Below are 10791 nucleotides of genomic sequence, written 5' to 3'. Positions count from 1 at the left end.
ATTAAAGGCATGCGCCACCACCGCCCGGCTAACTCCTCGCCTTTTTATAACAAGCAAAAGGGAGGAATGCTAACATTCAGGCATTATGCTGGCCTGCCCCTTGGGGACCTGGCAGGATGGGCTTGCCAGTACTCAGGGTCCTGACAACACATGTACTACTTCCCTCTTAAAAGGCCCGCCATGCCAGCCTCCCGCCCTTTCCCATTCCCTTCCCCCAATAAAACCCTCCACTCTAGCCCTGTCCCATGGCATCTGTCCCCCCCCCCCAGTTTTTTAAATTATGACAGTTTCCACCCTTCAAGGAAGTAGGCCAGATTTACTGGGTCCCTCCCTCCCCAAGAGTATACAAACAGTAAAGACTGCAAACAGCCACTCCCAGACAAGCCCAGTTTCCAGCAGAAGCAGAGCCCGATAGAACTGCCTAGAAGAAACAAAGCTGAGCCGCCTGGAAGAGGCACCAACAGAAAGGAGGACGCTCTCCAACCCGTGGGGCTGCCTGCAGGCTGAGCAGTGCGCTCCAGGTTTCCAGCTTTTGTGAGCTTTCACCATGCTTGTGATTGTAAGGACTCAGGCATTACGCTGGCCTGCCCCTGTCACCTGGCAGAATGCACTCAGGCAGTTCTCTGGTCAGCCCAGGTGCAAAGGACCCCTCTAAAAGAAAGACCTCTGCCCACTTAAGACCTCTTTCCCGCTCCTCTCTTTCCCTCTCTTCTCCCGGGGTCCCTCTGGGGCAGACAGGACTTTTCCTGTCTCCGTCTTCTGTCCTCTCTGTGTCTCTTTACCTCTTTCTCTTTCCTCCTCCTTCTCTCCCCTTTCTAATAAAACCTCTCACTTAAGCTCTGTCTGTTTGGCATGTTAGTCCCTCCGCCTTGGCCACCCTGGCCTGCCACGGAATCCGCCAAGGTTCCTCACGCTTTATTCGTAAGCGCGATGCCTTTCGGTACTGCAGCTGTCTTTGAGCCATTTGTGCTCCTGTAGATAATCTCCCGCCCATATTCCTGTGAGTCCTCCCAATAAAATTAGTTGGTTCACCAAGTTGGCCTTTGGTCCTCTCCATGTTTTGGTCTGTCGTTGGTTTCCCCGAGACAAGTCTGTCACAAAACAAGGCTCCCTTTGGCCTCACAGGTCGGCAGGAGTGGGGATGATGGCTTTCATGTCCATCTTGCTTCTGTGTGGGCAGACCCCACCCCTTCCCATCCAACCAATGATCCAGAACACACACGCGCGCGCACGCCCACAAGTGCGGGCAGACCCCACCCCTTCCCATCCAACCAATGATCCAGAACACACACACACACACACACACACACACACACACACACACACACACACACACACACACGCATGCCCACAAGTGCCCATGCTAAAACAAAAAAACAAACTCGGTCAAATCCAGGCAGTGGTGGCACATGCCTTGGCAGATCTCTGTGAGTTCAAGGCCATTCTGGTCTACGGAAAAAGTTCCAGGATATCCAGGGTGTCACAAGAAACTCTCTCAAAAAACCAAAACCAACCATCCAAACAAAGAAACAAACAACACAAACAAGCTCAGTCGCTATTCTTTTCTTTGTACATTTATTGAATTTTCCCATCTCCTGGGCCTGCCTCATTTCATTGTAAGCCCTGTGGTTGAGTTAGGCTCTTGGCTTTCCTAGAGGCTTTGCTAGGCAGGACCCTGCCCTGGCTGGAGGGTAGGACAGGAGGCTGTTGGGGGAGGGCGGGCATGCAGGCTAGCAAGGTTTCTGGCTGAGACCTGACAACAGGGCCAGGGAAGCATAGAGTGCACAGGTTGGGCCCTGGGACTTGGGTCCCCAGTGCACCTGGGGGGTGTCCACCTGCAGGGCTAGGCCACATTCTTCCAGCAAGACCCAGGCGGGAGCTCCCTCACGCCAGCTGCTCCCACAGAGCCTGGGAGTCAGGCTCACAAAACTCTGCTCCTGCCATGGCATGCTCTGCTCCAAGATATACTCCACCTACCGGCAGAGGAGGGTAAGGGGCTGTAGATGGCAGAGCTGCCCAGCTTAGCCTCCCTGGATGTGCCCAGGGCCCCACCGCATCCCCAAAGCCGCCGCCACGCCTTCTCACCAGCTCCAGCTGCTCTGACAGCGCTGCTGCCTCCAGGGCCCTAGCCAGCAGCCGCTGCTGGGTTTCATTAAGCACTGGGGAGAGATCCGGGCTGAGAGAGAGTTCTGGAACGCCCAAGTCCAGTAGTCCCTTCCTGTCCCGTACAAACCCCTCCACGGGCTGCTCACCAGTCAGTGCTCCCAACAGGTAGAGAATAGGGACAGCAAGTTCTAGCACTGGTTCTCCAGAGGGAAGCACCAGACACTCGAGGATGCTGCCTGCTGGGCCATCCAGAGGCTCCACCTGCCCACCATGGCACAGGCCCTGCTCCAGCTGAGGCAGATTTGGGGCAAGTGAGGCTGGGCAGGCTTGGGCGGGCCCTGTCTACCTCCAACACTCTTACTCACTGAGGCCTCCAAGGCTTCCATGCTGGGTTGGTCATGTAAAATTCTCCCAATGGCCACTAGTAGTTGTTGTCTCAACTCCATTTCTAAATACTCCAGTTCTGTGGAGACAGCCTTCACCTCTGCACGCAGGCCCTGGAAGTCTTCCGTGGTCACCTGTTCCTCATGGCTTCCATCTGTAGGGACAGAGGGCGGCACCACCCGACGCCTATGAGGTCTTGGGGAGCACTGGGTAGGAGGGTTGACCCAGGGAGCAGAGGCAGAACCCATGGGGTCTCGGGGTGGACATGTGGCTACTGACCCGTCAGGAGCTTGAGCCGTTCACCCATGGACCATAGTGTGGAGAGCAGGTTAAAGGTATGCTGCCTCTGGCCATCCTGTCTTCTGTGGCCTAGTCAAAGACAGTGAGGACGTGAAAGGGGGGAGGGCTGTGCTGTGTAGGGACCCAGGGGCCATTGAGGCATACTAGAGGGCTGAGATTGTCCCTGGGCCCTCCCAGCTCCATCCCTCCCCTATCACTGGAACCCCGAGGGCAGGCGGAAAGATAACAGGCCCAACAATATCACCCCTCGTGTATGTGGTGGGGGGTTGGGGTGGAGGTGCCCACCTCCATAGGAGGCTGACTACTTGTGCACCAAGCACAGAACCCCTCATAGATAAGGGATATGTGGGACCAGAGGGTCTGGGGCCTCACTTGACGGGGGTTGCTGAAAGGTCCGCTTCTTTTCATTAGGGAACAGAAGGATATCTAGCAGCAGGAAGAAGCAAACAGGTCACCAACTTCCTCATCCTCAGGGCTCCAGGGACCTCATGAGGGAGGGACTGCCCCGTCATGCACACATCAGCACCTGGCACGTTTGGCCACCCTGTCTGGGAGATCGTGCAGCCAGATGCCCACTGCATCCGTGGCTAGCTGAAGCCCTCCAGCTTCCCAGCTTCTCTGTCACAGAGTCGGGGCTCTAGAGACGCCCCCGGCCACTCACCCCATTTAGGGTCAATGAGCAACTGGGCCACCCGGAATGCAAGGACGCTGCCTGCAGGAATGGTCACCATCTTCTTCTGGCTTAGGTAGCCCTTTCCTTCACCCTGAAGGATGGATACAGGCTCTGGTATGTGGAGTGGGTGAATCTGGGCGAGTGCTGGTGACAGGCTTGCCACTAGTAGTGGCCAGTCTGGGCTTTAGCAGTTGCGGCTCACTGGGCAAGTGAGGCTATGGGTGGCTTCTGGAAGGGTCTCAGTAGAGCTGCCGCATGGGATGCTACCCCCCCCCCGACCTCTTAGATTCCTTGCCAACGCTATGTGCTCAAGCGAGGCAGGCAGGGGCTAGAGCCAGCCACACACCTGCAAGCACAGGGCTCCAGGCAGTGCCAACTGGCCCAAGCCCTCCTTGCTGAGGGTCTGGGTGACCTGCACGTCCTCCTCTGTCTGCAGCACCTCTGTCACCACAAACACATCGTCTCCACGACTCCGAAGCTGCTGCAGGATCTTGTGTTCCGGCGTCTGCAGGTGCCTGCAGAAAGATTGCTGGGGCTCACCCACCACGGACCATCTTCCTTTCCTACCACCCTGACGTCACGTGGGACGAGAAGGCTAGGGAACCCAGGAGTCTGTGGATACCCTGGCTTTCCCAAGGTGTTCCCAACAGTGTCTATGCGGTTGTGGGAAAACGACAGATTCAAACAGGGAGAAGTGGACACGTGTGCCTGTGGAGAGACTCCATTCTGCGCTATTAATAAATGCCCCATGCCCACCTCTCCCAAAGCAGCTGGGAGCTCAGCCTGATTCCGAGGGTCTCAGGCCCTGCCTGGATATCCTGATCCTCAGGATGTAGTCCCAGCAACTGAAGCTTACTGACTCAAGTGGCACCCTTCCCAACCTGCCAGTGTTGATAGCGCTCCCTTCCTCTGGGACTTCTCTTGCTCAGCACTCAGAGATGCTGCTCAGAACCCTCCTGAGGCCCAGTACCCAACGGACTTTCCAAGAGCGTGGCTGCTCAAGTCAGAGGGCCTTCATCCCTTCAAAGGGCTCACCTCTCCCGCTGCATGACGTCCCAGGCGTTCTGAGCCACACGCAGTATACGCATGTTTATGGAGGCACTGCAGCTGCCAGACATGGCAGCCGCACCGGAAATCTTCCCCTGTCCCGTGCCTGCCAGCGCCACACGGCCCTGAATGTTCCCATCAACGGCATCAGAGACACAGAAGCGGCCACAGCATTCGGGTTCTGAAGCGAGACGGGCTCTAAGGTTTGATGACACTAGCCACTCGCCACCTTGCCCTGGCCTTTCCTCTGCAGCACTGGACCTTCAAAGGACTCTCTTCTCTGGAGACAGGGCCAGAGGAGCAGAGCTGGTAGAGTCCAGGAAGAGGGAAGGCTGGGCTTAGCCCACTCCCTTCTATTCGATCCGGGGGCTCGGATGGGGAAGAAGGGAGCAGGGAGGCAGATACCTGGTTCTGGAGCACTGGGTTCCAGGATGTCCTTGATTGACAGGTTGACACACCGATAACGGGGTTTCCAGAACCAGGAACTCGAGAGTTTCCTGCTCAGGAGGCGGTAGGGCCTGAAGCTGGTAGAGTTCCGGAGGCTGTCCACCGGGATGAGCTCTCCTTTTCGGTCTACCTCTTTGATCACGCTCTTGACCACCTCCTCGAAGGCTGACGGCATGGTCCTGGGGGCGAGCGGATGGGTCCACACTCGGTTGCCTCCAGCACTTGAGAATGCCATCCCTTCAAAGCGGCCTTGCCTTGCTAGTCCCGGCACATTCTGGCTGGCCGCTATGATCACGGGGACACGGCGTTCACTTTGTGGCCCACTTGTCTGCCTCTCCCTGGAGCCATGGGCACTGGAGAAAGGAGGGGTGGCCTACAGCAGGCCCTGTGCTATCCACACCATCAACTCCTGTGTGTAGCCCTTGGCCACCTGCTAAGGTCTAGGACACCTTGTTGCCCTCCCTGGCTGAGGACCAAGTCTGGAGAGGTGTTACGGATAACTCTGGTCCCACGACCGTTTCAGCCCCAAATGAACACTCAGAGACTTATATTAACTATGAAACTGTTGGCCTATTATTAGGGCTTCTTATTGGCCAGCTCTGTCTTAATTACTAACCCATTTCTATTAATCTAAGTATTTCCACATGGTCACATCTCACCGAGGACCTGTTACTTCTCTGGCATCCTACATGGTGACTGCTCTCTGCCTACACCACCCAGAATCCTCCTTGTCTCCTAGTCCCACCTATCTTCCTGCCTGATTAGCCTCAGTGTTTTATTCATCAACCAATAAGATAAACATATTTAGAGAATGACATCTCCCATCAGAGAGGGAACACAATGTGGCAATGTTATTATTTATGATTTACTAAAGCTTGACAGAGAGGCCGGGCGTTGGTGGCACACGCCTTTAATCCCAGCACTTGGGAGGCAGAGGCAGGCGGATCTCTGTGAGTTCGAGGCCAGCCTGGTCTACAAAGTGAGTTCCAGGACAGCCTCCAAAGCCACAGAGAAACCCTGTCTCGAAAAACCAAAAAAAAAAAAAAAAAAAAGCTTGACAGAGGATCCAGAAAGCAAAGTCAGCCACAAGCCATAGAAGCCAGGCACACACCTTTAATCCCAGCACTAGGGGGGAGGCATTCGTTCTCCAGCCGCACCGAGGAGAGGCAGCAGTTTGAGACTTGGTGAAGGGCTCCTGGGTGGATCAGCCCTTTCAGCCTGACTAGAGGTGAGAGCTAGTGGATGCGTGCTTTGCTTCCCTGACTTTCAGCTTGAACCCCAATACCTGTCTCTGGGTCTTTTATTAATTCGTGTAACAACACAAGCTCTCACTTCTGGGATACTTGGCACAGGGGCCCACAGCAAAGCCAGTGTTCCAGGTTTCAGTGGTTTCCTTCAGAGCTCTCTCTCTCATGCATAGTTCCATGAGCCCGCTGTCCTGGAAGAGCCTTCATGGGTCAGAGGGCAAAGGAAGCCCAGGACAGACAGACAACCTGTGCCACGTGGAGAGACAGTCCTACCCCTAGGAAACTGGGTTCTTTGGGGACTGCTGATGGAAGACAGTGAGCCAGGAAGGCACAGGGGTCGGGGGGGATGGGGGTGGGGGCTCAGGGAGGGACTTGCTGGCTAGGGGATCAGCATGAAGTTCAGAAGCCTGGAGAGTTTTTGTCAGCATCAAGCCCAAACCAGGCTGGGTCCACTGTGGGTTAGTGGGCGGCCTTCATAGAGGCTAGGCTTCCTCAAGCTGTCTGGAATAGTGGTGCTTCTGGGAAGGGAGGCATCCCCCACCCAACAAACTGCCACCCAGGTCACAGAGCAGACCGTGCGAGAGAAGGGGCGGCCGACTCCGGGAGGGTTGAGTAGCAGGGTGGCTCACCTCAGTCTTGAGAACTTCACCTCTCCTGAGCTGTCTGGACCCACAAAGCCAATCGAGGACGCGCTGGGGCCCAGGGAGGGGTCTCCGGTCTGTTCAGGCCGGGAGTCAGGGAAGCTCGACGCTAGGAGGGGCAAGGACACAAAAGTGAAACTGTGAAGCTCAGCCCGGACTGACGGACGCAAGGGGCCCTGCCTCCCTCCCTCCCTCCCTCCCGGAACAGTCGGGCCGGCGGTGCAGGCTGCCCCAGACTCCTCCTCCTCTCCGGAGCCCACCCGGGCTTCGGGAAGCGCCTCTGTTCTCCGTTACGGGGAGCTTCAGTTTCATCTGGTTCTGGTACCTAATACTGCGCAGCACTTTTCTTTCTTAAACGTCTGAGCCGTAGTAAAAGATCTGAATGGACTTCCGTAGTAGTGCAAATTGCCCAATAAGCACTTCACTGGTTATCAAGAAAATGCAAATCAGAACTAGATAGCATCAAGGCCGCTAGGTTGGCATTCATTCATCCTAAGTAACTAGTTGTAAGAATGTGGAGAAACAAACTGGGCCCTTGCAGGTGCATACAGCAAACGGCCGGGTGCTGCTTTAGAATACATGGGCAGTTTCCAGGTGGCCTGCCAAGCCTCCCGAGCACTGGGATTAGAGGCGTGCGCCACCATGCCCACACACTTCTGAATACAGTAGACTCACAGAATCATGGACTTTTAGATGGCTGGAGTACAAGGTATATGAATTGCTTCTCAATAACAGCATTTATTAAAAAAACAAAAACAAACTCTGAACCCCCGGGGGCTGTAGAGATGACTGCTTAAGGATCCAAGTTTGGTTTCTAGCACTCACCTGGTGGCTAACAAACAACTGTAACTCCGGTTGCAGAGCTTCCATCGAGTTCTTCTGGCCTTCACAGGCACTGCACACACAGAGTGCACAGACACACATGATGGCTGTAGTGGCATCTTGTCTGCCAGTGAACTTGTAGCAGTGGCCACACCCTTTAGGCGTGGTTTCAGGTGCAGACTTGACCCTTTAAGGTAGAGGAGGGCCTGGCTCCAGGGCTCTTGAGAGCATTGGAAGAGCAGAGACTGAATCTTCTGGAACAGCCAGGCTATGGCGGTTCTTCCCTAATAAACACCTATTTATTATTTATCTTGGGTCTGGTGAACTCATTTAAACCCACGCCTTCAGAAGGTATAACACCTATACACATAAAATAAAAATAAACCTTTTTATAAGTCTGGAGTTTAGTAGAAGCACTCAATCTAGCTACAGGCTCCTTGGGGACCTTGGTGTTCTGGTGTCAGGTGCCTTGAACCTGCTCTCAACACACAATTCCTTACAGCCGACTCTGTCAGGTCTCTCTAAGGATGTGGCTTGAGCCCCAGGCTTAGTGTAGACAAGAGCTCTTGAGAGTGTCCCCTCTCCCATGCCCAGCTACAGTAGGGACAGGCTGCTGTCAGGTCCGCTCATTGCCAACTCCTAGCTCTTCAGGGATATTTATGGGCCAAGTGGAGACCTTCATCCCTTCCTCTCGAGCTACTCTATCCTGCTGCTGCTGCTTCTAGACTTTTCTATAGACCTCTCTCTCTCTCTCTCTCTCTCTCTCTCTCTCCCTCCTTCCTTCCCTCCCTTTCTCTCTTCTTCTCTCTCTCTCTTGCCCTCCCTTTCTCTCTCCTTCTCTCTCTCTTGCCCTCCCTTTCTCTCTCCTTCTCTCTCTCTCTCTCCTTCTCTCTCTCTCTCTCGCCCTCCCTTTCTCTCTCCCTCTTTCTCTCTCCCTCTCTCCCTCCCTCCCTTTCTCTCTCCCCCTCTCTCCACCCCCTCTGTGTGTGTGGGGGGGTCTGGGTCTGTGTGTCCATCTGTGCATGTACCCATGCATCCCTGTGTTTGGCCTGGCACTTGTCCCAAAGGCTCTGCAGTAAGTGTGAAATAGCACCGGGACTCAGTGTTTCCCTATAGCAGGTCCTACTGATGAAGAAGCGGTTCCTGCCCCATCCTGAAGGAGGTCCCTGGTGTCCCTGATTTGTTGCCGCTGCACAAAACTAGAAACTTAGATTCTGACAAAAAGGGAAACATTATCTTCTGTGGGGCTTTGGGCTCATTTTGAGCTCTGATGGAACTCATTTGCTGCCTGTGAGTTCCTGTCCACGCTGGTATAGTGGGAGGCTTCAAGGAGTAAATGTCAAGTATATATGTATGTGTCCTGGTTCCCTTCAGTTGTCAACCTGACACAGCCTAGAATCACCTGAGACAGGGGCATCTCAAGCATTGCACGTCTGTGGGGGTCATTGTTTTGAGTGATTATTGACATGGGAATCCCTAGGCATCCCTGGACTGTATAAGAAAGCCGTGGGAGGCCGGGCGTTGGTGGCACACGCCTTTAATCCCAGCACTTGGGAGGCAGAGGCAGGCGGATCTCTGTGAGTTCGAGGCCAGCCTGGTCTACAAGAGCAAGTTCCAGGACAGCCTCCAAAGCCACAGAGAAACCATGTCTCGAAAAACCAGAAAAAAAGAAAGAAAGCCATGGGAGTACAGGCCAAGGCGTGAGCCAGGGAACATGCCAGCAAACAGCTTCCATCCATTACAGGTTCCTGTGATGACTCCCTTCCAGATGAACTGAAAATACAAGTCAAGGGAACCCTTTCCTCCCCTTGGTTGGAGTGCTTTATCACAGCAACAGGAAGTAAACTCTACAGTGTGCGTATGTTGTATGTATATCTGTGTGTATTATATGGGTATGTAATGTAATGTTTACTTGTTCATGTGTTTTCACATGTAAGTTTATGTGCTCACGTTTCTTTTTTTTTTTTTTTTTTTTTTTTTGGTTTTTCGAGACAGGGTTTCTCTGTGGCTTTGGAGGCTGTCCTGGAACTAGCTCTTGTAGACCAGGCTGGCCTCGAACTCACAGAGATCCACCTGCCTCTGCCTCCCGAGTGCTGGGATTAAAGGCGTGCGCCACCACCGCCCAGCGCTCACGTTTCTATATGAGCACATGAAATGTATATATTTGGAAGTATGGATGCATTTGTGTTTGTGTGTATACATTTGAATGCACAGTGCATGTATTTTAATGTATCAGTGGGACTTGTGCCAGGCCAGGGCTGTCCACACTGCAGGAAGCAACTCCATCTGGCATGCCACATCTTCAGGGGTGTGTGTGTGTGTGTGTGTGTGTGTGTGTGTGTCCCGTCCTCTTCCAAGCAGAACTGACCCTCAAGTGCCCTGCCCAGCCTTGCTTCTTATTCCTGTCTCTCCAGCAGGGCCAGCTCCAGTTCAGGGACAGTGTAAGATGCCTTGGTTTATTTCTTTGAGACAGGGTCTTTTTTATGCACTCCTGGCTGTACTGGAACTCACTCTGTAGACCATGCTGGCCTCAAACTAGGTCCTTCTGCCTCTGTCTCCTGAGTGCTGGGACTAAAGGCATGTGCCACCACACCCTGCCAGAAGTGGCCTTTTGAGTGCAGAGAGGGCTTTATCAGTGGTTTTGTTGCAGTGGTTTTGTTGAGGTTAGAGTTGGTGACAGGGATCAGACTCAAGCCCCCAGGCTTGGGAAGGGGTGCCTTTGTTCAATGAACGGCCTTGCCAGTTCCTGGTTACTTTTTCAGAATATCAGTGTGTGGGAGGCAGGACTATCTGAGGCTCAGAGCCCTGGTAGGAACCGTCCACAGGGAGGGTAAAACAGGCTGTCATCTTCAGGCAGTGGTCTGGGGTAGCCACTGGCCTGGATGTGGGCACTGCTGGTGTGTATTTCTGTATTTCTTATTCACATTTTCAACTTTTTTTTTTTTTTGAGACAGGGTTTCTCTGTTTCTCTGTGCTGTTTTGGCTGTCTTGGAACTCCTTCTGTAGACCAGGCTGGCCTCAAACTCACAGAGATCTGCTTGCCTCTGCCTCCTGAGTGCTGTTTTTTTTTTTTTTTTTTTAAGTGTGTGCCACCAACACCCGGCTCACATTTTCAGTTCTTTAA

General features: G+C 53.7%; 1 protein-coding gene across 5 annotated transcripts; it reads right to left on the bottom strand.

Moving 5' to 3' along the window:
* Positions 1 to 1558: 1558 nt before the first annotated feature.
* Gsdmd (gasdermin D) lies at positions 1559 to 7689 on the bottom strand. Of its 5 annotated transcripts, none has more exons than XM_040736413.1 (12): positions 7671 to 7689; positions 6834 to 6954; positions 4916 to 5136; positions 4499 to 4691; positions 3810 to 3978; positions 3452 to 3554; positions 3163 to 3216; positions 2770 to 2859; positions 2472 to 2644; positions 2253 to 2397; positions 2086 to 2159; positions 1559 to 1973 (listed from the first exon to the last, which is right to left on the bottom strand). In XM_040736413.1, exons 3-12 carry the CDS (start codon positions 5130 to 5132, stop codon positions 1731 to 1733), a joined length of 1461 nt encoding a protein of 486 aa, XP_040592347.1. In that variant the 5' UTR covers positions 5133 to 5136; positions 6834 to 6954; positions 7671 to 7689; the 3' UTR covers positions 1559 to 1730. The 5 variants fall into 5 exon arrangements, with proteins under 5 accessions (XP_040592347.1, XP_021078648.1, XP_040592348.1 ...); XM_021222989.2 differs by lacking the exon at positions 7671 to 7689 and adding an exon at positions 7171 to 7204; XM_040736414.1 differs by lacking the exon at positions 7671 to 7689 and adding an exon at positions 6290 to 6395 and having other exon boundaries at positions 6834 to 6996.
* Between the last annotated feature and the right edge of the window lie 3102 nt (positions 7690 to 10791).

This window comes from Mesocricetus auratus, unplaced genomic scaffold (assembly GCF_017639785.1).
Source record: "Mesocricetus auratus isolate SY011 unplaced genomic scaffold, BCM_Maur_2.0 Super-Scaffold_100055, whole genome shotgun sequence".
Classification (NCBI taxonomy): domain Eukaryota; kingdom Metazoa; phylum Chordata; class Mammalia; order Rodentia; family Cricetidae; genus Mesocricetus; species Mesocricetus auratus.
This window is presented reverse-complemented; position numbering and strand designations above follow the sequence as displayed.

Coding starts and splice junctions, on each gene's coding strand:
- Gsdmd (XM_040736413.1), bottom strand. CDS start 5,132: ATGCCGTCAGCCTTCGAGGAGGTGGTCAAGAGCGTGATCAAAGAGGTA. Junction 3,979..4,498: donor GACGTCATGCAGCGGGAGAG/GTGAGCCCTTTG, acceptor ATCTTTCTGCAG/GCACCTGCAGACGCCGGAAC. Junction 2,160..2,252: donor CCTGTTGGGAGCACTGACTG/GTGAGCAGCCCG, acceptor ATCTCTCCCCAG/TGCTTAATGAAACCCAGCAG.